This window comes from Grus americana, chromosome 9, assembly GCF_028858705.1.
Source record: "Grus americana isolate bGruAme1 chromosome 9, bGruAme1.mat, whole genome shotgun sequence".
Lineage (NCBI taxonomy): Eukaryota > Metazoa > Chordata > Aves > Gruiformes > Gruidae > Grus > Grus americana.
The window spans coordinates 18,907,323-18,932,810 of record NC_072860.1 but is presented as its reverse complement, the minus strand read 5'-3'; the positions used below and the strand labels follow the sequence as shown (position 1 = coordinate 18,932,810).

The 25,488-nt window shown below is 43.8% G+C and overlaps 1 protein-coding gene across 3 annotated transcripts; it reads left to right on the top strand.

Moving 5' to 3' along the window:
• Nucleotides 1-1,091: 1,091 nt before the first annotated feature.
• On the top strand, nt 1,092-23,205 carry SENP5 (SUMO specific peptidase 5). 3 transcript variants are annotated; one of them, XM_054835727.1, is made up of 11 exons: nt 1,138-1,239; nt 2,160-2,224; nt 7,431-8,995; nt 12,386-12,491; nt 12,645-12,792; nt 13,433-13,480; nt 15,399-15,476; nt 18,134-18,271; nt 20,503-20,586; nt 21,961-22,011; nt 22,102-23,205. In XM_054835727.1, exons 3-11 carry the CDS (start codon nt 8,053-8,055, stop codon nt 22,210-22,212), a joined length of 1,707 nt encoding a protein of 568 aa, XP_054691702.1. In that variant the 5' UTR covers nt 1,138-1,239; nt 2,160-2,224; nt 7,431-8,052; the 3' UTR covers nt 22,213-23,205. The 3 variants fall into 3 exon arrangements, with proteins under 3 accessions (XP_054691699.1, XP_054691702.1, XP_054691701.1); XM_054835726.1 differs by lacking the exon at nt 1,138-1,239 and adding an exon at nt 1,254-1,696; XM_054835724.1 differs by lacking the exon at nt 2,160-2,224 and having other exon boundaries at nt 1,092-1,239.
• Nucleotides 23,206-25,488: the final 2,283 nt, after the last annotated feature.

Sequence of the window (25,488 nt, the reverse complement as noted above, 5' to 3'; positions counted from 1 at the left end):
GGACTCATCCTGTTACTCTGAAACTGCTTAGCCCATCTTTGGCCGGATTTACTGTACAGGAAGAACAAACGGTTGCTTAGGAAAGCGCAGTATTTAATGAGAGAGCTGGGCTGGACTTTTTTCAAAGAAACAAATAAAAGCCAGCAACTCTCAGTTTGGCGTGGACTGTACCATTTTGTTTGTTGTATCACCCCATTGTCTTCTCCATCCCTTTTTTTTATTATTTCTTTGTTATACCATTTCACAACCCGTGGCCTGGATACTGTAATTCCTGGAGGAATGCACAGCATAATGGATACTGCATGATCACAAAATAGTTCACCTTGTGCAAAGCTGTAGCAAAAATGATGCATCACGGCTGTTTCCCAATCTTCCCTGCTTCACTGACTTCTTTTTATTTGGAGAAATTCCTTTAGCTTCTCCTCACAGGGGCTACCCAGAAGGAAGAAGTGTAACCTTTCTCCACCCAGCAACAAAAACGCAATGGTTTTGGAACACTTCCCATTTTCACAATGTCTCTGTACAACACCGCACAGCAGTTAAACTGCCCGGTATCTTCTTCCCCATGTTTCAGGCAGAGGAACCGTGGTGCGGAGATGTTAAACGACCCACAAAAGGCAGTCCACAGAGAAACCAACCCCGCTGCCTCTGCCGCAGCCTGGGAAAGCCCTGCCTGCAGCTCTTGGAGCAGTTTTGCCAGACTGCTGAGGCCAGAGTAACAACAGATTTTTTGGGAGGTTTTTTTTTAGAAACGCATCCACATACCGACATATTGATTAATGGCTTATTTTTAAAAGTCAGGTTGTTGGTTTTTTTTAAATTCCTCCTTTCTGTGGCCACTGCTGGTGTGCAGAGGAGGGGGCAGCCGCGTCCCGCGGCCCCGTGCCGAGAGGGGCCGCCCTCAGCCGGGGAGCGGGGGGGAGCTGCTGCCGAGCGACAACGACACCAGGACAGGCCCGTGTGACCTTTCGGCACCCCTGGCTCACCCATCCCAGGGAGGCCTTGCTCGGGCAGGACGGGGAACCTGGAGGGCCGGGCAGACCAGGCCCTGCCCCGCCGGCTGCCGCAACGGCCCGGCTCCCCGGGCGGGCGCAGGCGCGCTGCCCCGCCGGCCGCTGCCCCCCGCCCCGTCGCAGGGCTGACGCGCCGGCGCAGCGCGCTCCGGCCCGGCGTGCGGCGGGGGGCGGAGCGCGGCCCTGGCTGCGGCCGGGATGAGCCGGGCGGCGCCGGCGGGCAGAGGTGAGGCGGGGGGCGGCGGGCCGTTACGGCGGTTGGCGGTGGCTGCGGCCCCGGCCCGCCCTGTGCTCGGCCCCGCGAGTGCGGGGCAGCGCGGCCTGGCCAGCGGCCGCCGGGCCCCCCGCGTCCCCGTCCCCCTCCCCCGCTGCCGGGTGGCTCCGGCTGGTCCCGCCGTGAGTGCCGGAGGGGCGGGGGGCAGTGCCCGCCCGGAGCTCCCTGCGGCAGCGCTCAGGCTTCTCTCGCCCGGGTTCGCCCCGTTAACGGTAGCTGGAGAGTGGCGGGGCCGGGAGCGCGGGCGGCCGGACGCTGTCAGCGCGGAGCCGCAGGCGGGCGGAGGCCGCGGGGCGCCGCTTGCCGCTGTGCTGCCTCCCGGCCTTCTCGGCGTTCCTGCCTCCTCTCCTGCCCGTGCTCCGGGCGCCGGGGACTGGCGCTGCGTCTTGGTTCCTGGCGTTGTCACAGGGTTGGACTGGGCCAGCGGGAACAGGGAGTCTGGGGAAAATCCTGGGGCGGCGCGGAGAGGTTCAGTGCCAGGCTCTCCTGGGGAGCACGAGTAGACTCCCTGTAACGACAGGACTGGGAGAGTCAGGGTGTTGATGGAGCTGGGCAGCTGTTGAAAGGGATTTTCAGTTGTTGCAAGAGATAGTTTTTTTTCTGTCATTGGGCTCTCGACCCCACTTCTCTGCCCTGAGTTGTCTCTTGGTTGCAGAGACTCCCAGCCTTTTTGTTGTGTAAGCAGAGAGCTTATCTGCTCCAGTGCTGTTTCCCTCCCCGAGCCCTTCCAAACTGGGCTGTGCTGGTGAGGCAGTGACTGGGAGCTCAGCAGGGGTGGCTGGTGCAGGTAGGGTGCCGAACTCTGGGGCAGGAACAGCAGAGTTGTGTTCCTCAGCTGAGGACTGGGTTTAACTAATATGTTCTCCTTACAGCCATCTCCAAACTAAAGTTGTTCTAGCCGAGACTTCTCACTCTGAAGAGAAGCAAATTGCCTTTGGTAATATCCTCACCTTTACTTATCTGTGTGCGTGTCACTAACACAAGTAGGGAAGTCATCTTTTTTTCAAAGCTGCAGGAATATGTGTTTAATACTTGTGGAAAATATACTGTGTCTTAAGGAAAGCCTTTAAAAAACATCAGGGAGACCTTTGGTCCCAGACGTGTGCAAGGACCTGGACAGCAAAGTTTGATAGACTTTGTTTCAGCTACTTTCATGCTTCTGCCTTGCAGAGGTATTCAGGAAGGAAGGGACAAAGCTTGAGTGATATTTCATTGAAATCAATCTAAAGACTGAAGATTAAAAATTATTTATGTCCTTAGGCCTTACTTGTACAAAAGTAACTTTGGGCACTTTAATCTGGAATTTGTTCTCTTTCATCACTCTGATTTGTGACAGTATTTCTCTTAAATGCTATTTTATCTGATATACATATCTCCACTAATCTAGTTTAGCCTAAAGGAGGATGTTTCCGTAAGTCAATTATAATCATCTTGCCAGAAATAATTTTAGCAGATGTGTAGTCAACTGGGTGAGACTGTGGGTTAGTTCCCGAAAGCACTAGTTGAGAGACGGGAAGAGACCAGGGCAACCGTATGAGTTTAGGCCTTGCAGCGTGACGACTGAGGTCATCAGCTGCATGCCCTGCCGTGTTCCCATCAGTTGATGACTTTGGACTTTAGCAGTTTCTGCATGATCTTGTGTTAATACGTTATGTTTTGTCAAAGTGTGTTTCCCTAGGGCTTGTTTCACCTCTGAGACAAAAGATTTGGTTAACAGTTCACAGAACTGCGCTGGGCAGGTCAGAAAAGGAAGCAAAGAGGAGATAGTTCCCAGTGCTGTGAACCTGCGTTACTTCTGCATGTGCTAATTGAATCATCTCAAACTTCCTGACCTTATCAGCTTAGTTCTGGCCACACAGTGGTTTGGAGAGAGACACCCTTCCCCAGCTTCCTCTTTCTCTTTCCAATTTTGGATTCCAGTTGGGGGAGGGAGGGCATCTTCTTGCACAGTGTGTCCTGGCTCTCTAACCTCAGGCCCTCTTTCTCTTTCCTGCTTATCTTCTGTCCTTGAGAGCCTGCCCCAGATTCTCCACTGGGAAACGCTGGGCTCGCCCAGTGCTTCCAAGAACCACTGCCTGTCACAGGAGCAGGAGATGCAGGAATTACTCCTACCCACACAAGGCCATGCTCCCAAGGCTGTTTGCTTTATTTACGTTACTGGTGCTCTTCAAAACAAGCTTCTTCTACGTTTTGAATAACACTAATAAAACCTCAGCAGTCTGGAAAAAAAACCTCAGAGTTAGCAAGTGAGCTGTATTTGAATTACTCACCAGCTGCATGTGTCTCTTGATCTGCTGGCCACCCGGATGCGGCCCCAGATAGCTTGTGGTGATCTAAGTATGAAGTAGCTGTGCTGCTGTGGGTTTGTTCTGCCTGTATGTGGACAAAAGGTTTCCGTGGTCTGATGCTTCAAGTGTCAGCTAGAAACCTTTGGTGAGAGTCCTGTCAGCAGCACTGGCTGGGACTGCCTTTCCTGTTTCTGTGCTTTTCAGTTCAAATCCGGGCTCTCTCAACCTGCCAAAATTAAATAGGACTGCCAAGGATTAATTAGTGGTTAAACTGTAACAGGCTTAAAATTGGTGAAAGTCGTGAATGTGTAGTGTCTTTTCTAGTACTTAATTTCACTGAAGGTGACATAAGTTGCAAATAGAGTGAGCTGCTAATTGCTCTAATGAAAATACAGCATCTATCTGCGCTGCATTTGTTATTCAGTAGAGGATCAAGGGCCTTGTGTTCCTCCGTTCCTCTGATGTAGGTGTTCAGTAAATTTTAGGTCAGTTTTATGTCAAATTGATATGAAGTTATGCTTGCTTGTAACTTACCAGAGCTCTTGGGGTTAAGTCTCTGTTCTGAAAACTGAGTGACTTCCAAATATGTTTTTCAAAGCTTAGAGTAGAAAGCAAATTTATAACCGGAATCTGCCATTAGTGCAGAGCTGTAGCAGATCAGGGTTGTCTTTGTCCAGTGCAAAAGAGACTGTGCTTTTTAATATTTAATCATTTGCAGATGGTATGTCAAACACCGCTGAAGGGGTGAGAACTAATGACAGTAAATTTCTTTCACTTACGGTCTATGGGAGGTTTACAGCTTGGGCTTTTCTGGGTCTGAGAGTTTGCTGCTGTAGTCTTGGCAGCATCCCTTTGCAGTGGAGGTGTGGCTTGTACTAGCCAAAGGACTCTGGTGGTGGTGTAAGTTCTTCGACTTCAGAGGTTTTTCATCTGTGTCGATGTATGGGACGAAGATGTGACTTTGTCTTCAGGTTCTTAAACTTTGGGTGGTGCTTGCTTTACTTTTGGTCTTGCGTTGCTCACTTCAGTTCCTTTTCTAGCAGTGCACTTTTAAGCTGTCCTTTTGCCTTGCTGCTTTATGTTGCCAAGTAAAACCAGTAATGCTCTCTTACCACTGATGGAAAATAAGTTCTTCAAGCAGCACCTTTAATTAAATATTTGCGTATGGATTATCTTTTGTCATTCTTAAGTAATACTGCTATTAGAAAAGTGAACTGTTTCAGCTCCTAGGACTGGGATTAACTGCTCCTTGGAGGCCTTTACTTTAAAGGGATCCAGACTTGGAATTGATTATTAAAGAGAGAGGGGAGGGCAGGAAAGGTTTGCTCAGATTAAATGGTTTAGTCAGACTTTTTCTCATTTGAAGAGAAACTTTTTTGTACAGAAAAAACTTTCAATGTGGAGAAACTGGTATGTACGTCACAGGTAAACATGAAGTATTTTTTTAATCCTGTAAGTTATGATGTGAAGCATTTTTTAATGATCTAAGTTAAAAATAAAGCAGAAGAACAGGTGAGTAGAATTGTTTTCCTAAGATCTTTGTTGCAGTTTGAGAAGCTGGATTTCATGACACTAATGAGCAAATGAGCTATTTCGATTGCTGTTGCAATTGATTGTGTTGAAACTGTGGCACCACTCTGGTCTCTCAATTCAAGTTTGCCTCAGGTTCTTTTTGTTGTCAGGACTTATCTTTGCTAGAATCTAGTTCAGTATTTTTCCCACTGATCGTTAGTTCAGTCCACTACGGGTGAAACAATGGCAGCGGTAGACGTTGCAGCTCCTGCGAAATCCAGAGCTGTTGAGCAAACCAGCAGTTCTCGGCCTTCTTGCCCGTCGAGGGTATGCTGCTTGTTGGACTTTGCTATGAGAGAGCAAGGAGAAAAGTGATGGCTCTGAATCATTCAGGAGTGTTCTTAAAAAACGGCAGGTATATTGCACAGTTACTGGGCAGGTATTGCTGAGGCTCCGAGAAGCAGTGAAACAGTTACCTTCACGTGCTGAGCCCTTCCTAGAGTACCCAAGGCTCGCCTTGTTGGCAGAAGCCCCTTGTATACGTGGCTCTGCTGAGAACGCTGCGATTTTGCTGGGTTTGTTTGTTTTACCTGGATGGAAGCGTGGCAGGAATAAGCTGTCCTAGCAAGACTGTGGTTTGGCTGACGTTTACTGGGGCTGCTCAAGGAATGTTTTGGAGGTGCCATACACAATAGACAGACACGTAGAGTTCGTAGTGTAAGAGCAGGCATAAACTGGATCTAGCATAGAGAAGTGTTTAAGTGCTAGAAGAACAAGTATGAGAAAATTGGCATGAGGAGATGTCCTGATTTTTATGATAACTAAGTTGCGTGGTGACTTGTAGAGAGTTGCAAAAGAGCTAGACCCTATTGCAGTGCTTACGCTGTTAAGCTGTACTGTCTTGCACATCTTTGTTAGTGGGGGTAGCCAGGTTCCTTTCTAGGTTGTAGGTAGTGAACTCTGCACTGTTTTCTGTATGGTGGGAATACCTTACCTGAGTAATAAATGATATTCTTCATCCTCTCTACATTTCTATTCCCCTCCCACCCCTCTACCAAAAAAAAAAAAAAAAAAAAAAGATAAATTGCCACCTGCTGTTTACATCTAAGATGACTAGAGTGAAAAATGCAGAAGAGCTTCTTAAGCCTGATTTTAAATACCTGCTTTTTCAGGTGCTTAGCATTTGTATTTGACTTTAAAGTCCAATTGTTAATGTTTTATTTCCATCTATAGACTCCTTTATTCTCAGCTAGATGATGCCTACGTGTAATGCTTGGGACAGACGTGGCTAAGAGAAAATTTGTTATAGTAGTCTGTAAGTCAGAATCAGGTGGTTAGAGGAGGGGGGTCAAAGTCCATTTCTGAACCTGAAGAAAAATACAAACTGTTGTAAAATACAGGGCGTGATGTACTCAGTGAGGCTGGGACAATTTGCATGAAACATCCTATATGTGTGTGGCTGATGCATTCCCCTTGTGTTTCTGGATTCTTCTACCTTTGGATTAGTATTTTTAGTTATATAGTGAAGATGAATAGATATTACTATGCAGGCTTTACACTCTTTTGTAGTCTCAGATATATCCTTATTGCACACTTTGAGATGCAGGTTTTTAGCGGGGAAAGGGATTTTTAAGGTGATTAACTGGTTTCCTGCATTGATACTGCTTTGTTAATGCAAAGATAAACACCGATTATAGAAGCTGATGGTGGTGGTGTCATATGGAGTGAGCTGTTACTGTAAATGTAGAGGAACCACTTCCCAGAGGAAGCTGTGTCATTCTTTATATAGTTAGAGCATCGAAATTTCTGTGGCAGTATGTGCATTGTTGTCCTTTAAGGGAAAAACTGTGTGAGGGTGTGAAGTGTCTTCAGAGTGCCTGCTAACATTTATTGCACAAGAACAAGCATTGGCTTTGTATGGTTGTGTTACCTGCACACACTTGTTGACTAACTTGGACTTCAAAGTTTTGTTTTTCAAAAGCCTTTTGAGGCGAACTAGTTAACCGTGCTTGCTCTACAACATGGGTATTGAGAGAGATTTAACCTCAGGCTAGAGAGTCAGAAATTACATATAGGGAGCGTGGGCTGGGTGGGGATTACTTGCTTATTGCTTTACCTCAAGGGAAGGTAAATGAGAAGAGCCTGTTTACGCACCAAGCCATTGCAACTATTGCTGCTTTTTCCTTTTGGTGCAAGTGAGAATGTCCTAGGGAACGTGGGATTGTGTTTGGAGGAGGACGAGTGGAATTTTAGATAGGCATGTTGCCTGAGGAATGTGCCTTAGTGTTTTCCTATTATGTTACAGTCCAGATAACTCTGAATTCATTTCCCTTATTCTTTCAGCTGTTTTTCAAGATCATAATGCAGCAGAAAAATGAAAAACCATAGAAGACATTTGCTTTGGAAAAGAAGTCCGTTGCTGTCCCAGTCTAGAAGATGGACCGCTGGATTGGGGAAGCCTGGGAAATACTGCTTCCAAAAGCCATTTTTCCTAGCTAAGAAGAAAAGACAGAGTGCTCAGTTAATTGAGAGCTTAAATCACAACAAACTGTACAGAAGACTGCAGTGCAGAAGGAAGGCACTTGAGCTCCAAAGCAGGTGGGCTCCTGATGTGCCTCTAAATGCAGAAACCTATCAAAACCCTACTATTGAACAATACCGCTTTCCTTACAAAACTACTGAGAGCAAAACGATCCTGTCTCTATTGCAAAGCTGAAAGCCCATCTGGAGAAGCAGTAAGAAAACTCAACAATGAATCCTTTCAGAGTGAAGGTCCCTTGAATGAAGAATTTGAAACTGTTGCTATTCTTAATAGCATCTCTGGCAATGTCCATTATGTCTCATGTGGTACGCTGGATGGTGCTGCCTTACCTGTAAAGAAAGGTGGTTTTGCATGTAGTGGGGAGGAGAGCAATAATGGTGAGGGCAACACAGTCCTAGTAGTTTTAAACAACTATAAAAGGAAATGCTGTTGCAAAGGGAATGGAATGGAACTTGTGGCCCCTTGACAACTCTAAAGAGGTCCAAATTTAACCATCATGCTGTAAAAAAGAGATCTTTATTTATGATGCATAAGAAACTTTCTATGGTTAGGTTTCGGTATAGAATTAAAAAATCCCCAGAACTTCGAGCAAGAGGCAAAACCTGCAAATTGAGAAAAATCAAGCCAAGGTGGGTGGAGAAAGTTACGAGGGACCATCAAGAGGCGCTCCAGCGGGATTTTGAAAGTGGATTGTGTAATTGGCTTTCCTACTTGAATTCTAAAAGTAACCGTCTTTGGAATCGGTACAGCTTACCAGATATGAACAATAATACACCCAAATCTTTAGGTGAGGAGAATGAAATATGTGCACCTGAGATCTGCCAAACGTGGGATGCATTGCCGTGTTCTGAGGAGGCAGAATCCAGAGAGCAGGATGGCAGTGGGGATGCTGTCCCACCAGAACTGCATGCTAGAGCTTCTCCGGAGGCAGAGACCTTGCACCAGGTGGAGACCAATGGGGCTCTGGCAGAGGATCAGTGCTCTGACATTTTTGTCTCCGTGACAGGAAAAGAAATTGCTGTTTCAGGTCAAGATGACACAGAATCTAATGAGATTATGGGTGTAGATGGAATGATGCTGTTGCAATCCTCCTTGCCCGATTCTGATGTCGATGATTTTGCAAACGGACCTTTATCCATGGAGCTGGCACAAAATGAGGACAGCTCTAGCCAAATGGAAGTAGAGGGCTCCTTAAACCTGGACATTTTTAGTGCAAAGTTACTAGATCACCCTTACTGTAAAAGTCCTCTTGAGGAGCCTTCACCAGAAAGCACAGGACTAAAATCAGGAACTCGGAAGGGAGGCAAAAGGAACAGTCAGAAAGCTTCCCGGGTGGCTGATGAGCAGTTGGCAACGTGGCTTTGTGGTATATCTTTTACATATCTTAGGGCTTCCAGGAGTTCCTGAAAACTGCTGGATGTATCATGGAGTTTACATGTTGTGTTAATTCCTTTATTAAAATGGATTCTTATTGTGAATTGTAAAGGGTACTTAGCATCATGCTTAATGAAATGAGGCTGCAAAGAGGAAAGCTGCAGGAAGGAAGGACAAATCAATGCTTATCTGACAAGCTGTTTTGAGGGATGATTGGTGCCTCTGCTTTTGTTTTAGAGAATACAATGTAATTGGAATCTTTGTGGAAAATTGTTGATAGACATTTTAAATGTCTTACCATGTGGTTTCAGAGATGGTAATGGGGTTAAAACTTCCAATTTTTTAAATGGTTGACAATTATTACTCTTAAATGTTTTTTGAAAATTCTTAGTGTTCTAATACTTCCTTCCAGCCTTATGCTCTATTCTCTTGCTCTTAGACTGAAACGAAATCACTTAATGAATCTCAGGTTTTAATAGCCAAATACTGTTCATTGTCACTTAGTTTTCTCTGTGATTGTTCATGAAGTAGGCTTAATGAATCTTATTAGACAATATTTTTTAGAAAGGCAAGACTAATCTTAGCAAAGGTTTGGCAAAAAGGCTTTGGGATTTTTTTTACTCCATGCTGAGCATGCAATATTTGATAGTCTCTCTGAAGAGGAACATGGTAAAAATAGTAATTGGCGCTTTATGTATAGCAGCGTACTATACACATAGTAAGGAGCAGTGAGCTAACGTGTGCCACCTAGTACCATTAATATAATGTTCAGGTTCAGTGGTGTTCTGATAACTGAACTCTTCCTCTGGAGAAATTGGCTTCGTGGATTCCCATAAACCTGAAGCTGGTGTCAGCTAGTGTTAAAGGGATTGTTTGAGGTTTGCCATGCTGATTTTTCTGCCCACCTTTTTGTCCTTTAATTTTGCAATTGATTTTCTAAAGCAAAACGTGAAGAAGGAGACCTTGAACCTCAAAAGATGATTTAGCTATATCTACGAGTTAGTCTGGGATGTGTTTCTCTATGACTGGCTTTACGTGAGCCAGCAAGGACCAGGCGCTGCATGAGAAATTGAGAGAAACTGTGGTACCACAGTGAAGAGACCACTTCTGCAATGGAGTTTCAAAGTTTGTCCAGCAGAAAAAAAAGGAAGTAATCCTTCTGTAACAGTCAAGAACCAAGATTGTATCAGGGTGGCAAAGGTTCAAGTTTTGTGGTCTGATAGGCAGTCATGTTCTTGTTCATGGGAGGCCTGAATGACTAAAAAAAAAAGTAAAATTAAAAAGACAGCAAATGCACTAAACTTTCCCACACTTGACAATTTTAAGAGAATTCTTACCTAGCTTCTGAATGAAAGTAGGTGAGACCAATTTCCATTTTCTTTGGAGTTGAAGGTCCCTCTCTGAGTATTGAAGCCAAGTCATACACACGCCTACTGACAGTATAGGACTTCTGAGTTTTCGCAGCTGAAAAGCTGTAAAAAAGAATTTTAATGTTGGTATAACTATGTACGGATGTTCTTGTCTGTTTAGGATTGTCGTTAATTATTAACTGTACCCTAAAAGATACTGCTAACCTGGCAAGAGTTGCTAGGGTAGATGCATGAAGGAGCTGTGTTACGGATGCTCTGAGGTTTTGAATTTCTCTGCAGCAGCTGAACTTGTATGTTCATGAGCTGCAATATTTAGTGCATTCTGATGTGCTATTAGGTGTCAGACAGAGCTCTGTGTAAATACTGTTTGTGATGTGTGTCTGATCTTGCACCAGGTCTGAACTTTGTATTTTCCTCCTTGAGTTATGCAGTTACATCAGCCCAAGTGAGGTCAGGCTCTAGCTAGAGGCCCCTTGGAGCTCCGCTACTGTTAGTTGTAACTATGAGAACAATCCTTCCCCTGTGTGTATGAATAAAAAGCTTTTAAAAAATTTATATATAAAAAGAGAATAAGGTACACTTACATCCCTGTACATCTTTAGCCAGAGTAAGAAATATCTTCCCTGTCACAGTCTACTAAGGTGTAAGGGATAAAAGTTGTTAGGCAAGTGTGTGGCAGAGTTGCGAGGAAGGGTATCTTCCCATGACAAATTCTTCCTTGGTGTCTGATCTCGCTCTTCAATTCCCCCTTCCTTCTGTCGCACATCCAGGTGTACTTCTTGCTGTATCTTCACTGCTTTTCTCATCTCTGTGTGTTTTGTTCTTGGTCTCTCTCCTTTATTTTTTTATTCTTACTGCTGTTCTTGTGGCATTTTTTCTGTCAGGTGTTTCTCTCGTCTTGCTTTTTCCCGTCCTGATCTTTGAAAGTTTCCAGGAAATATTGTTAAAGCCTTAGTAAGGAGAGAGCTAAACATACACTGCACTGTGCAGTGATACTGTCTGCCATTGCACTCAGGCCTGAGAAGAGTCCTGGAGTTTGGATGGTGCAACTTCCATGGACTCTGTTCTCAGATCCAGCTTTCTGGAGACAGAACACGTGTTTTCTGCTGCATTTGAAAACTCATTTTCAGAAAGCTGGACAACTTGGTCTTTTTGTCTCTTGCTCACTAGCAAGTGTTGAAATCCTGGTTTCTGTTCCCTTTCATTCTCAAAGGGGTTTTGGATACTTTGGTGGGATTTATGTCTCCACTGTTCCAGTCTTGTGTCTGAGAAAAAAAAAAAAATCTGTTCCTTAGGGGTGTTTTTAATTCCTCCAGCATTCATATCTTTATGATTTCCTAGTTAGTATTGTTTGTTTCTGCTGTTCAGGTTGCTCAGTACTTTCCCAGGCAATGGCAGGCTGACACGGCTGTCCATGATGCCTTAAATGCCATCCCTTGGATACAAGGGTAAATGAGTTTAACTTCCTGAGAGTCTGTGTGGTGTCTTTTCCCTTTGCTATGGTGGCAGCAGAGGAGCCAAACAGACTGCAAACACTCTGCCAGCCACAGCTCTTTACAAGTGAGGAGAGTGATTCTGCATACTGTAAGGACAAGATACTGGGTTTTCAATGAAAAGTGTTGCAGAAACTTATGGGTTTTCACGTTGCAGTAAAATGATTTAAGATGCTAATTGAAATAGGCAGGGGGATTGATCCTCCTCATAGCACTGGTGTAATTAGTTTGATGTAGATATGTGTGTATGTGGCAAGAATGGGGTCTGATCATTTCCTGCAAAGCTGAGTGATCAGATTCCTGTCTTTTTATTTTTGTTCTCCTTCCCCCGCTTTTATTTAATGTTGCCAATTTGAGCTTAGTTTTCTTAAATATATACTTGCCATGTGTGGTGCTCTGTGTTGGTTGGGTGCAGAATGATTGCTGCTCATACTTGGAAGAAATGACTGCTTTATTGGACTAGTGAACTCAGAGGGTTTTTTACATGTTTGCACTTTGATTTTTCTGGTATATTTAAAGGATTCCTAGATGAAGTTATGAAGAAATATGGCAGTTTAGTTCCACTCTGTGAAAAAGATGTCATGGGAAGATTAAAAGAAGTCTTTAATGAAGATTTCTCCCATAGGTGTGTAGCGGTATCAAATTCTAGACTTTGTAAAGGACAAAATGCTTGCATTGCTATTGCACGCTCCACGTCTACCACCTAACTGAACAGAAGTCCATTTGATATGACCTTGACTTATTTTTTTTTTCTTCTACCTTTTCAATCCTGTTTTAGAAAACCCTTTATCACCAGGGAAATCATGAAGTATCGGGAAAAACATCCAAAAACCTCCACTTGCAATTTCCGGGTCTTCTATAATAAGCACATGCTAGATATGGATGATTTAGCTACACTGGAAGGCCAGAACTGGCTGAATGACCAGGTCAGAGATGCTTGGTGTTTATGTGCTTCCTTACCCTTTTTAGCCCTTTTATATCAGGACATCAGTCGTTCACCTCCAGCTACATTACAGGTGGATTATCCTTACTTTACACTTGAGAAGTACAAGAAGTGGTGAGCAGCTTTTACAATGGCAGGTGCAATAATCCTGGTTGTAAGTCTGGAAGATAGGAGGTGTCACAACTAAACTGTTTCCCTTTGAAGAAAGGATGTTGCACTTTTTTGAGAAAATAGTGGCTACTCATACAGGCTTTAGCATTGCCCTCCCACCCCCAAGCTGGAGCAGATTACAAGAACAGCAGAGTGAAGCAGCAGGCTGTGGCCCACAGCCAAAAAACCAAGGCGGCTACAGTGCCCAGGGCATGCACCAGTAGACTTAAATTGAATTAAACTGCTTTTCAGATTGAGGCAGACTTCGAGCAGCCAGTTACAGTCTCTCTCCGGGCCCACCACTATTAGTTCCAGAGTGCTTGTCCTTCAGACTACAGCAAAATGTTACTGTAATTGCTCACCTCCTTATTGCTGTTTTAAGTGTGAAGGGTCCTATGTTTTATGGGAAGTTGTGAATTTGGGTTTTTTCAAAATTATTCTGTACATATTGAAATATTTACTAACTCTTACAGATAATTAACATGTATGGTGAACTCATAATGGATGCAGTCCCTGAAAAGGTGAGGGTTTTTGTTATTATGCAAATGTACTTAATGAGAGATTGAGAGGGAAGGGTGAAACATTAAATATTTCAGATACAGAATTGAGATTTAGCTCAATGATGTTCTGACTGGTTCCATTATAATTTGTTGCGATCTGCTGCTCAAATTTTCTTCATTTCCTGTGCTAAAATACAGTTTTCAGTGCTGTTGCTCTTGTTTCAGGAACTTATTGGATTAGCTCTGCAGGTGGTTTCTGTGATAGCCTGACATTACTGATGTACCTGTAGAAGACAGGTGCCCTATTTTTGCCCATCCCGCTCTCCTTTCCCCACTAGAGGTTTCTGTCTCCGGTTTATTTGCTTCTAAAGTGCTTTATCCATGCCCTTGCTCACCAGTCTGGTGTTTCAGCTGAAATTTCCACTGAAGATGGATTTCTGCTGAGATGACAAACCATGAATGGTAGCATCTGAACCATGCACATGTGCTGCTTGCACTCACCCACCCGCCCACCTCGCAGCTGTGGGGGCCATAAGAGCTCAAACTGCGTCAGCTGCCTGGTGAATGTGAATTGATGCAGAGCTGCTTGGTTCCTTGGCAGTATTGACTCTGCAGGACTCTCTTTGGTTTGTGCATCTTCAACAGAATGCTTACTGCTTTCCAACTGCAGTGTCTTAACTGTTGGTGGCAGTTAAAAAAAAAAGGGGGGGGGGGAAATAATCAGGAAAACAACCTCCTCCTTCTGTGACTAAATTTGCAGCAGTGGCAATTATAAAAAGCCATCTGTTTACTAGTAGAGCCGAACAATTTTCAGGTGAGACCACAAAAGGAGGAACCAAACAAAGCCACTTTTAGATGAGCTCTGCAGAATGTAACTCTTAACATCTTCAAGCTCAGAAGAAAGCACGTTGTTGCTTTGATTGGTGGTGATGGTGATTCTTCATTAGTATTCTCTGTACTTCCTGAGTGTGTGCTGGGGTTGTGGTATTGGAGATTGTATCTGTTTGCTTGTGTCTGCTTTTTCTTCATAGTGCATAATTGAAATCCTCATGGGAGATTTTGTGCTGGTACCTCAGAATGTGGTTTTGAAGTCTGGCATAGCTAATGGGTGTTAGGCTGTGTTTTCAGATGCTGAATTTTCTAACTTTTTTTTTCAAGTAATAACTCGAGCCTTCTACCACCTCTACACTAGCAGAATTATTAAAAACAGATGTTGCAGATTTCCATTTGTATTAATCTGTTCCTGTAATTGCAAGAAGCTAAACTAAGCACAGGGAATAATAGTGTTAACCTGGAGCTAAATATTTTTTTTTTAACATAAGCCTACATTTTTTTGCCTACATTAAATGTAGGGGTTTAGTTACAAAATGGATGTGGTATAACTTAAAAATGCTTTTAAATAGCAGAATTTTGTTTTTGTCTGGAGCTGGTCATAGTAGTTGAATACAAATGACCGTGTTGTTGTATTAAATCCCATAACTGTTTTGATCATTATTTTTTTTTTGAGTCTCAGAGCTTCCAGCAACTAAAATCAGAAGTTACTCCCTACTCCACCACCCCCACTTTGCCAGTCCAGTGTTCTCTTCCTTAATCCCTGTAAAGAACAACAAAAAACTCGCTTTCCTGGTGTTTTTCTCCCAAGTCCGCCCCAACAAAAAATTAAACATGATATGCCTGGAGATACAAACATGTAAATATAAATGCTGCAGTGGCTCACGCCATATATTATAGGGAAATAAGGCTTGTTTTATTTGCTTGCCGAAGAACAGCAATAGTTTAGGATTGGCAAAGCCTCCGTTTGTCCCTACTGGGGTTCTCTTTCTAAACCTGCATTAAATATTGCCTCATTACAAGTTGTTTTGTATAAATTATCCTGGGGGACGGGGAATGACTGTGCATGAAGATTTCTGTGCTCATTCCTCCTCTCTCTCTTTTTTAGGTTCATTTCTTTAACAGCTTTTTTCATAGACAGCTCGTAACCAAAGGATATAATGGGGTAAAACGATGGACTAAAAAGGTATCCTTTAACTCCGTGTCATCAGTGCTCTGGTTCTTTTGGGCTGGGTTGAATCGCTAACCTGAAACTGGGTTACAATGTGTTACCTGCAAAGGAGCTATACAAAGTGAGGAGAGGTTAATAAAAATAGTAGGGTGGCACTATTCAAGGTAGTAGATTATGTTACGAAAGTTTACTTTGAATGGCTTCATTATTGGTGGTAGGTTATCTCTTTGTGTATGTTCATGCAAGCTGTTAATTTAGCTGCAAGAAATGTCTCTTACTGCTCCTGACAGTGCCAGGTACGCTAATCTGCAGGACAGCAGGCTTAATTCTGCTTCTTCCTTTTATCTTAAACTGGGATTGTTTGATAAAATCAAATTGTTACTCCTGAGTAATACGTACAGGTACTAGAGAGCAGAAATTGGAGACCAATAGTTAATAAGCCAAACTGTTGTTTGCATGACAAGAACAGAATTCACTTGCTTTCCAGAACCGATACCAGATCATGGGTTGTGATATTTTCTAAGGTAGCTAATACAAAAAGCAGTTCTCTCTTTTTTTTTCTGTGAATATTTGTCCTTTCTAATATGGGAGATGAGGCAAGACTAATCAAGGGCCATGTTTGAATGTATGATCTTTCTGCAGAAGCACTTAAATAGCACACATCTGTGAAATGCTAGAGATGAACTCATTATCCAAATATAAAATCTATTCATATAATTTATTAAAATCTCTTTAAAGAGAGACTGAATATTGGTGCTTAATATTCCCAGATATTTTTTTTTTAATGTTCTTTTTCTCCAGCAACCAAAGTTTTGCAAAAACTCCAAAAGTGAAGGTGGGTTCTGAAAGCAGAACCTGTATTCATGTTGCTGCTGAGGAGGGACCAGATGAGAGCAGGACAATTGTTTAGACATTTACACTTACATTCCTGAAGAATCTCCAAGGCAAGGATGAGAACTAAGCAGCTTCTATAGGAAGGATTCAGTAGACTGCTTTGTCCTGCAGTATGTAATTAAGGGGATCTTGTTTCTGCTCTTTAAACACACCAGAGTATTTTACCAGGCTTTATAAATGTGCTCTCCTGGGATACAGGAGGGCGGAGCCTAGAAGGACATGCTCTTCTGCATCCAGCTGCAGTGGTTTCAGAGTTCCTCTTGGTGTCTGTCCCTTCTGGCCACTGGTCACATTGGCACTCCTGCTCTGATCCGCTGTCGTGTCAGCTAGTTGACTCTGCGCTGTGTTGGTGAAGCAAATCTAGGTTGCCACCGTTCTTTGTGTACATCAGGTCTTAACTAAAGAACCTTCCAGCTTTTGGCTGCCTCTTTCCACTCTTCTGCTACAGGTTTGCGTGCCTGCAGCAGTCCCACAACAAGGGTCATGTGAGGACCCTTGAGTTTTGCGTGGCTCTGCTGTTGCTGGACATCACAGCAAGTATAGTTCATTTGTCTGTTTCCAGTTTTGCTCAGTGGGCTCAGCTTGCTGCTGGCTGACATCCTTTGCTTCTCTCCAAGAACGATGGATCATTGTGTAGTGAGTGGGCTGTAATCTGGTCAGGAAGCAGTTTCTGCAGGTGGGAGCAGGGATCGTCGATGCTTGTGCCAATCAAAGTACTGTTGTGAGCAAGGCTCGGCTGATAACTGCTGTGAATGCTCAGACTTTTTTGTGCCTTCGGATTCCTACTGTTACTCAAGAAATACACTTTTCTTTCCTACAAACGACCTGCCTTTACCAGTAGTGCAGCAATTATGTACTGTTCAAATTGCACAGTGCTTAAAAAAAAAAGCAGCATAGAAATCTTCCCACAGGATGAGTTAATTTAGTTCAGTATTCTATTTTTGCTTTTTTTCTGGACTGTACCACCAAAACCCCAGCAATTAGACAACCATTTCAAGAGTAGCTGGGAGAAGGAAAATCATGAAAGGCTCTGGCTTGACTGGCTTCCAAAAGCATAAGGGCTCATCTGTCACACAGACACCGGGGGTGTTGTATCTGATCTACTTGTTCTGTACTTTAAGACCTTCTCCCTTGTTTGCTTGCCTGTGACCACAGTACATCTGCTACAAAGTTAAGTTCAAGAAAGGATGAATCTACTCTGTCTTCACCCCCTCCCTTCCTCTGCTCACCAAAGCATCGCGCGTTCCTCCTCTGCCTTCCTCTGACAAGTCGCAGAGCCTGTGTTACAGCAGAGGGAGTCAAACTGCACCAGCTTGCTGGTGGTGTGGGGTGTTTGTAATTACAACAGCTTCATCAGTCGCCTGTCCACAATGCAGGTCTGATAGAAGTCGGTGGTGGTCATACTGCAGGAGTGTCACTGCTGAAGATATGTAGCTAACCCAAATTGAGGCTCAACTGTATTACTGTCATTACTTAAGAAATCCCACGTCAATGCAGATGTTAAAGTGTAATGTGAGCAGGCTTTTGCCACAAATACAGTCGTGACTAACTCTGGTACTGTACAATGCTCCTTAGCCACTTTCTGGGCTGTGAGGGTATTTTTGTGCCTGCTGATAAGTTGTATGTGAGATAAGCATGAGGAATGTGGTGGAAGAGGGGAGGGTGAAAAAGAAGACTTCAGTTAGGGGGTGGAGAGGAGGCTTAGATATGATGAATCTCTTGCTTTGCAGTGTTGTGCCTGTGGAATTGTCTCTAATGTACATTGTTCTTCTTGCCAGGTGGACTTGTTCAAAAAGACTCTCTTGTTAATTCCCATTCACCTGGAAGTCCACTGGTCCCTCATTACTGTGAACATCCCCAATCGAATTATTTCATTTTATGATTCTCAAGGCATTCATTTTAAGTTTTGTGTAGAGGTAAGAGTGACAGCTGTGTCTGCAAATGTTAAAGTTTTCTTAAACAAACCACCCCCCTACCCCTTTTCCTGTTCAGCCTTAAACTTTAAATGCAGTCTGTCTGCTGTTGTCCTGCCGTGTATGAAATAAGAATCAGCTTGTCCTGCTGAGGAATCTGAAGCACAGACCTCGAGGGTCACACCAGAGCTGTGAGTTGAGGTCAGATTGCCTATTGCCTAGTTAGCCTGAGCGTGTAATCGGCACACCTTTTGTTGCTCTGTCTGGTCGCTTCCACGAAAAGCAGGGGCTCAAAGCCAAGTGCTACAGGGAAGCAGACTTGCCAGAAGGAAAGCAGAGGCAGTTCTTTAAACTGCTGAGGGACTAGTGTTTAGGAAATGATAAATTGTGGCCCTTTTGGAGGGAGGTTGCCTGGGGGAGAGGACAGGACCAAAGATGCTGTAGTGCTGCCCAGTGGGGTTTACATGTTACTGTGCTATTCACAGCATGTTGCCTTTTTCCTGTCTGCATTGGTACGGGATGCATACCTCTGATTATAACCTGGCAACCTTTCGAAGCTGCGACCTGAACACTCGAGTTAAACTATCAGTCTTCCTGTTAAAAAGCAGCCAGAAAATTTTTTGCTGGGACTAGCAAATTGTAACGACCCTCTTACAAAAGCTAATTTTGTCAACTTAATTGCTTGCTTGATGCAGCAGCCCTCTGCTTTTAACTGTGTGTAGTTGTTGGCTTACAGAAAAGTAGTAATTATTGTACCCAGGAGAGTTCCCAGCTAGGACTTCTGAATGAAGATACTAGTTTCTTGCTGGCATTTGCTGAGGATGAAACTAATGTTTGTTCTGGGAGCGAGGGACCTCATGCTCTCCAGCTTCTGAACTTGCCGGGTAAACCAGGGGTTCCTCTCAGCAGCCCCATGGTCTCTCCTGCAGTTTTGCAACGTGGCTTCTCCCACCCCACTCCAGGCAAGGCATTTGCACTTAAATGTCTCTCAAACATGAGACATTCCTGCCCTTTGTAGGGGAAGGGGGGGCAATACCCCAAACTCCACTGCGGTCCACCCACTAAGGTGAATGTTAGTGTGCTGGGTGTGTTTAAATTGTGCTATAACCACCAGCCTGTTTACAGAGAAGTAGAAGGATTTGCTTAACCCAAGACCATAGGCTCATTTATCTTGCTTCCTTCTCTTCGCTTGTGTCAGACTATTTTTTCCTGTATGTCACTAAAACTCTCCCTGGAGCTTTGTTGATTAGCTGCAGAACTCAAAGCGTTTTGTATTGAGATTCAGGCAGGAAAGTGCTATCACATTGAATGTAAGGGTCTTGGTGTCAGCCAAGTAAGCCAGGAGAGAACATATGCCAGACTGCGCTGTGTGTCTCTACGTGTCTGAGAGCACTCTGACTCTGTGCCTGAGTGCCACAGCTGGGCTAGTATTAAGTATACTGGTGTATGGTGGGGCTGAGGGGTGTTAAAGCTCCCCTTGATAGACCAAAATGACCCTTGATGGTAGAAGGCAAGTACCCACCAGAGTTCATCTCTTTATGTCTAGATCTGAGCTCAGACCCTAATGCTTAACACTCATCTGAAATTTATCCTTGTTATCAAAAGGATACCAGCAAAGATGTCAATGTCTGTCTCCTGTTCTTTAGCTGGTTGTGGTGGGTTCACCTTGGGTGGATGCCAGGTGTCCCCCAAGCCACTCTCAGCAGGACAGGGAGGGGTAAAAAATAAGATGGAAAAACTCCTCATGGGTCAAGATAAAGACAGTTCAATAAAGCAAAAGGCCATGCATGGAAGCAAAGGAAAACAAAAGAGTTATTCTCTACTTCCCATCAGCAGGCGATGTCCAGCCACTTCCCAGGAAGCAGGACTTCAGTATGTGTAGTGGTTGCTCCAGAAGACAAATGTCATAAATAACGAATGCCCTCCCTTCCTCCTCCTTTCTTTAAGCTTTTATTGCTGAGCAGATGTCATATGGGATGGAATATCCCTTTGGTCACTTGGGGTCAGCTGTGTCCCCTCCCAAGATCTCGCCTGCCCCCAGCCCACTGGTGAGGGGGGAATGTTGGAGGGACAGCCTTGATGCTGTGCCAGCACTGCTCAGGAGTAGCCACAACACTGGTGTGCTACGGATACGCAGCACTGTGAGGGCTGCTCTGGGGAAAATTAACTCCATCTGAGCCAGACCCAGTACACTGGTGAATAACGTTTTGCTCTTTTTCCTTTTCTTTTTGAAGAACATTCGAAAGTATTTGTTGACTGAAGCAAAAGAGAAGAATCACCCCGAGTTTCTTCAGGGTTGGCAGACTGCTGTGACAAAGGTAAATGGCAGCACTTCGAGCCCTGGAGTCTGACTTTCTGGGAGATTTTAGGAGGCTGCTTCTAAACCCATATATTTGTACAAGTAGTAAATTATTGTATTACTGGTCGTGAGGAGGGTGGTACGAGCAAGACAGGTGTTACACATGGGAATGAGAGCTCTGTTGCTCATTTGGCTCCTGCCAGGTCTTTAATACTTTCTGCAAGTAACTGGTGATCTGAGCCTAATCTCTGGACAATTAAATGTCCGTGCAGCAAAACCTGTAGCTGATGCCCACGTTGGCACAAGGTCAAGGACTGAATGAGCGGGAGACTTCCTGACTTCTCCTAAAAGGACTGTTCTGAACTATGCTGAACAGATGGGGTTTGGTGAGGGAGGGAACAGGGTAATGCTGCTACTGCCTATATTTGCTATGGATAGAGAGCTTTGGTCTGCAGGGCTGTTTGTGGTATATTACGTTTGATCATAAGTAAACAAATTTTTGTGACAATAAAAGGGAATAACTTGTGTTTATTGTAAATGAGGTACTATGTGATTTGTGTGGCCATCCCATATGGTGCCAAAGATATAAAACAGGTCATTGCACACTAGACATACTCCCAACAGCTCCCTCCTTGCACAGGTTTATTTTTAGATGCTGATACAATGATGAAATGACTCCTCTCTGCACTAATGCGCACCCTGGACAATCAGAGTTTGTCCTCCCGCATTCTGTGAAGATCTGGGACTTGAGGAAAAAAATTACTTTTCCTCTTCAAGTGCCAGAGACATAGCAGCACTGTGAGTGGGGCTTTTTAGCTCCACATATCAAAATTGAGCATGTTTGAAGAAAGAACAAAGTTTGAAAGATATCATTTGAGACTATCTCACTCAGTACTGTCGCCTGACAATGTACCACCCTTCATGTGGTACCTGAGACCCTTTGGTGTGGCTGGGGACAGAGAGCCCCTGCCAGTAGCATGGATGTGGAGAGTAATCTTCCTCTAGGCCTGTGTGACTTTGCTGATATAGTTTGGTTCTGTGTAAAGCAGATAATGCTGTACAAACATTTATTTAAACTAATTGAGAAGCTGTTCTGTGTAGGTCACTAAAAGAAAATAAACTTGAAAGAAAGATTTGTAATTTGTTTTCTGTCCTATACTATATATTTTTCTAAATGTTAGGTGTTATTCTAACAAGGTGTTGAGTGTCACCTTGCAAAAGTTGAGATCAGAATAAGTAATTACAACTCCACTTTCTAGTGCTGCAGAACAGCTAGCTCCGAGAAGGAGATACCTGATCATTATACCAAATCTCCTTTTGGACTTTAAGCAGGAGTTAGAGAATAAAAGAATAAGTAAAGATCTAACGTGTCTCTTGTTTCTTTTCCTTTTAGTGCATTCCACAACAGAAAAATGACAGTGACTGTGGGGTTTTTGTGCTCCAGGTAAGTGTACTCCTTTTTAAAAATCAGTGGCCTGTATTGTTCATACAGCAAATGTCCTTTTTTCCAATCAAGCCTTTTCCTTTTCCTCAGTACTGCAAGTGCCTCGCCTTAGACCAGCCTTTTCAGTTCTCCCAGGAAGATATGCCCCGAGTGAGAAAAAGGATTTACAAGGAGCTGTGTGAACGCCAGCTAATAGACTAATAAAATGCAGCCAACCTAATTTCTCTGGCATTTCTGACAAGTTGCAGCTGGTGTTTGTGTACTTGAATTCTGAAAACTTCCGTGAATTTTGGGCGATTCTCAGCTGAGTGGTGTGGCCACTGTTGTTACCTCAATTTTTTGACAAGCTCTTTAACTGGCAGAACATAAAAGAGCTGCCATAAAATATTCCTTATGTCAGTTTGATTCTCTTATGTTCTTTCCTGTATTTAATATTTATTATCTCAGCATGCATATAGGCAAAGCATGCAACTAAAATCATAAAACTGTAGATTTGGTGCACCTTTGAGATGTAGCTAGAAATGACAAATACAGGTGATTTTGTCTGGAAACATTAAGATGCATGATATGTTTTCTGATGCAATAATGCTTTGAATGTATTGAAAAAAAATCAATGCCATAAAAAGAACAGCTAGAACCTATTTGATAGTTCCATTGTCCCTGTTGTGGCTGTATGATACTGAATTACCACTTTTTAGGGTGGCTAAACTCATCCACAGATTTAATTTGTGGAGACCCCTTTTTTTAACTAGTTCAAGTTGCTAATAAAGTTTGTTCTGTTAACATTTATCCATCTGTCATTATCAGCCTGTTCCTAGAGATAAAAAGCAGCCTTTGCACAGCTAAAGCTTCAGCACTTGTCTGTATAATAAAAAGTACAAAGGGGTTCAGTCAGATTGATGGTATGTTCCTCTATGCTGCAGAAGTCTCCATGATGTGTGTATTAAGGAGAATTACAAAGCTGGCCCTGAAGAGCCACAGCTTAGATACTAAGATAAACTCCTTGGCTGTAACTGTTTAAATCTCAGATGGCTTTGGGTCTCTTTCCAGTTCCACGATACGCAATGAAATGTACCATTTCGGCATCTCTCCCTTCAGCTTTGTCTTCAGATGAATTCCCTTCAAGCTTGTCGTGTTTAACCTCCCATTGGCTTTTGCCTTTGTTCAAATATAAATTAATTCATCTCTGCTGCATCTGCTGTTTGATTGTCTCAAACATCCCTAGTTTTGTTTGCGTTCAGTAGAGCTGATGGGTCTGGTTGGGAATAATAGCACTTGTGGTGGATGCTGTACAAACACAACCAGATGATGTCATTCCACGCCGGTGGGGTGGGAGGCTGGGAGTCCAGCACTGAACTTTGCCATGTTGTTGCACTGGACGTGGCTAAGGGAGAGCAATGGATCTTGAGACTTTTGGGGTTTTTGCCTTGATCTGTAAACTATGATGTGCTCTTTGCTGGAGAGAGCTAGTTTTGTTTGAAGGAACTGTTGTATGGGAGTGCTACACCAGCAAATGTCTTCGCTGTGTTTTTCTGCCGGATAAAGGAGTGAGCCCAGAGGAAAACTATTTTAAATGCTAAACATCATCTGTTGCACAGCTTCACTTTGTGTCTGTCCATAGCCCTGACTTCTGATGGAGGAAAACCACTTTGAGTTCCCTGTCATGTAAATTAATTCAGACTTGAGCTAAGCCAGGTGCAAATCCCTCCTAGATTATGGAATCGAGCAGGGAAAAGCGAGGGAGTGCCAAGCGCAGTCAGGCCAGGAGATGGAAGCGTGTGCATGCTGTGTTGTGCTAGAGAAGGAGGTCCTGCAGCATCCTTGTGTGTTGCCACTTCCCCTTGTTGGCAGCTGGCAGGGACTGGCTTAATTTAGCAAGATAAGGAAGGCCTTAAGCACTTGTTTAAATTATCTAACCAAGGAACTTAACTAACTTAACTGAATTGGAAAGAACCTTAAGACTCAGACGGGCTAAACATACATTTGCCCATCACATGGTGCAGAGCACCCCACAGCACTTGGTTTATTTGTGTTTCCCTGAAGGGTTACTGATAGGAACAGCAGCACCTTCTTGGGGCAAGTGACTGTGAGCAGTGGAGGGTGCATTCCGTGAAATTTGGAACTTGGGATGCAGTTTGTCATGTGCTGGGGTAGAACATGTGAGCCAGTGCTGCCATTCTTGTCTCTCTGCAGTGCTATCCCATGAATGGTGCAGATGCTTTTGCTGCTGTGTGGTGGGACCAGCGAAACTGATCCAGGCTAAAACTAACCCAGCCAAAAGACTGCTTTTAACCCAGAGGACAGGGGAGTTCTCACCTCAGTGTAACTTGTCACTGAATGTGTACACCAGCGTGAACGAAGAGGGAGAATTGGATGGCCAGGAAGGGACACAAAAGCGGTGTCAACTTCGGATGCATGCAAGTGAAGCGATATTCTCAAGCAAGACTCCCTGCAGAAAGGGAGTGAAATACAGAAAGGGAACTGCATAAGCAAGTTGCCTGTATTTTCAGAACTTAGCCTATTTGGTTAGGAAGCTTGAAAGGTGTGCTGTGATAGTATACCAGCCTGGGAGACTCAGTGCCTTCAAGGAAAACCCTTATTTTTTTGTGGAAGTTGTCTCATTGATGGATATTTTTTATTGGGTCACAGGGTAGTCCTTTCCTGAAACTTGGTGCCTACTACGGGTTGGTGGGAATCAATCTTCCTCTGTATGAGAGGTTGGGAGGAGTCTTTAATCGCGATCCCTTAATCAGTGACATCAGTAAAAGGACGGTATTTCTGTGAACTTTGTGTTTAACAGGAACATGGATGCTTTGAAGGAAGTGCATATGTGTACCAGATCGTTGGGGGGGGGGGGGGGGGCAGGCATTGCATTTGAATCTGCTGCCTTGCGAATTGGGGAACAGGGTGGGGAAAGATGCATGTTGGAAAGTACTTCTTATGTGCGTTCTTGTCATTTAGAGGTTTGCTGACAAGTGTTCCAGTTGGTTATGGGGCAGTACAGAGGAGTTGCACTTGAGTCTCCAGCTGTGAACATACCAGAGAGAGGCCTCTGAAGAAAAAAAAAAAGGGGAAATTGAAAACAGAGCTAATGTAAGCAAAGTATGTTGGTGCAGGGTTGGAATTAATCACAGGCAGTCAGAATCTCAGACTCTGTAATGGTGTATCCTGTGAAACTGGACTAATTAACTCCTCCTTGAGAATGTCTTTGATGCCTTAAAGGAGATGGACTCCATAATCTCTAGTCATTTTACCAGTTCTTAAAACATTCAGAACTATGTAGAGTGTTTTTATTATGAGAGGCACATTTATGTGGATGTAGTGATGGCTGTTAGCAATTCCATTAATGTGATCTTCAGAATTTCATAAATCGCTCTGAATTGGTTTGGTTGATGCTTAAATTTCACGACTTGTTCTGAAGAGATTGTCTCGCTGTGTTGATTTATACAAATAGTCCCAGAACTGGTGAAATCTCCA

Coding starts and splice junctions, on each gene's coding strand:
- SENP5 (XM_054835724.1), top strand. CDS start 8,053: ATGCTGTTGCAAAGGGAATGGAATGGAACTTGTGGCCCCTTGACAACT. Junction 13,481..15,398: donor TGGATGCAGTCCCTGAAAAG/GTGAGGGTTTTT, acceptor TCTCTTTTTTAG/GTTCATTTCTTTAACAGCTT. Junction 18,272..20,502: donor ATTTTAAGTTTTGTGTAGAG/GTAAGAGTGACA, acceptor TTCTTTTTGAAG/AACATTCGAAAGTATTTGTT.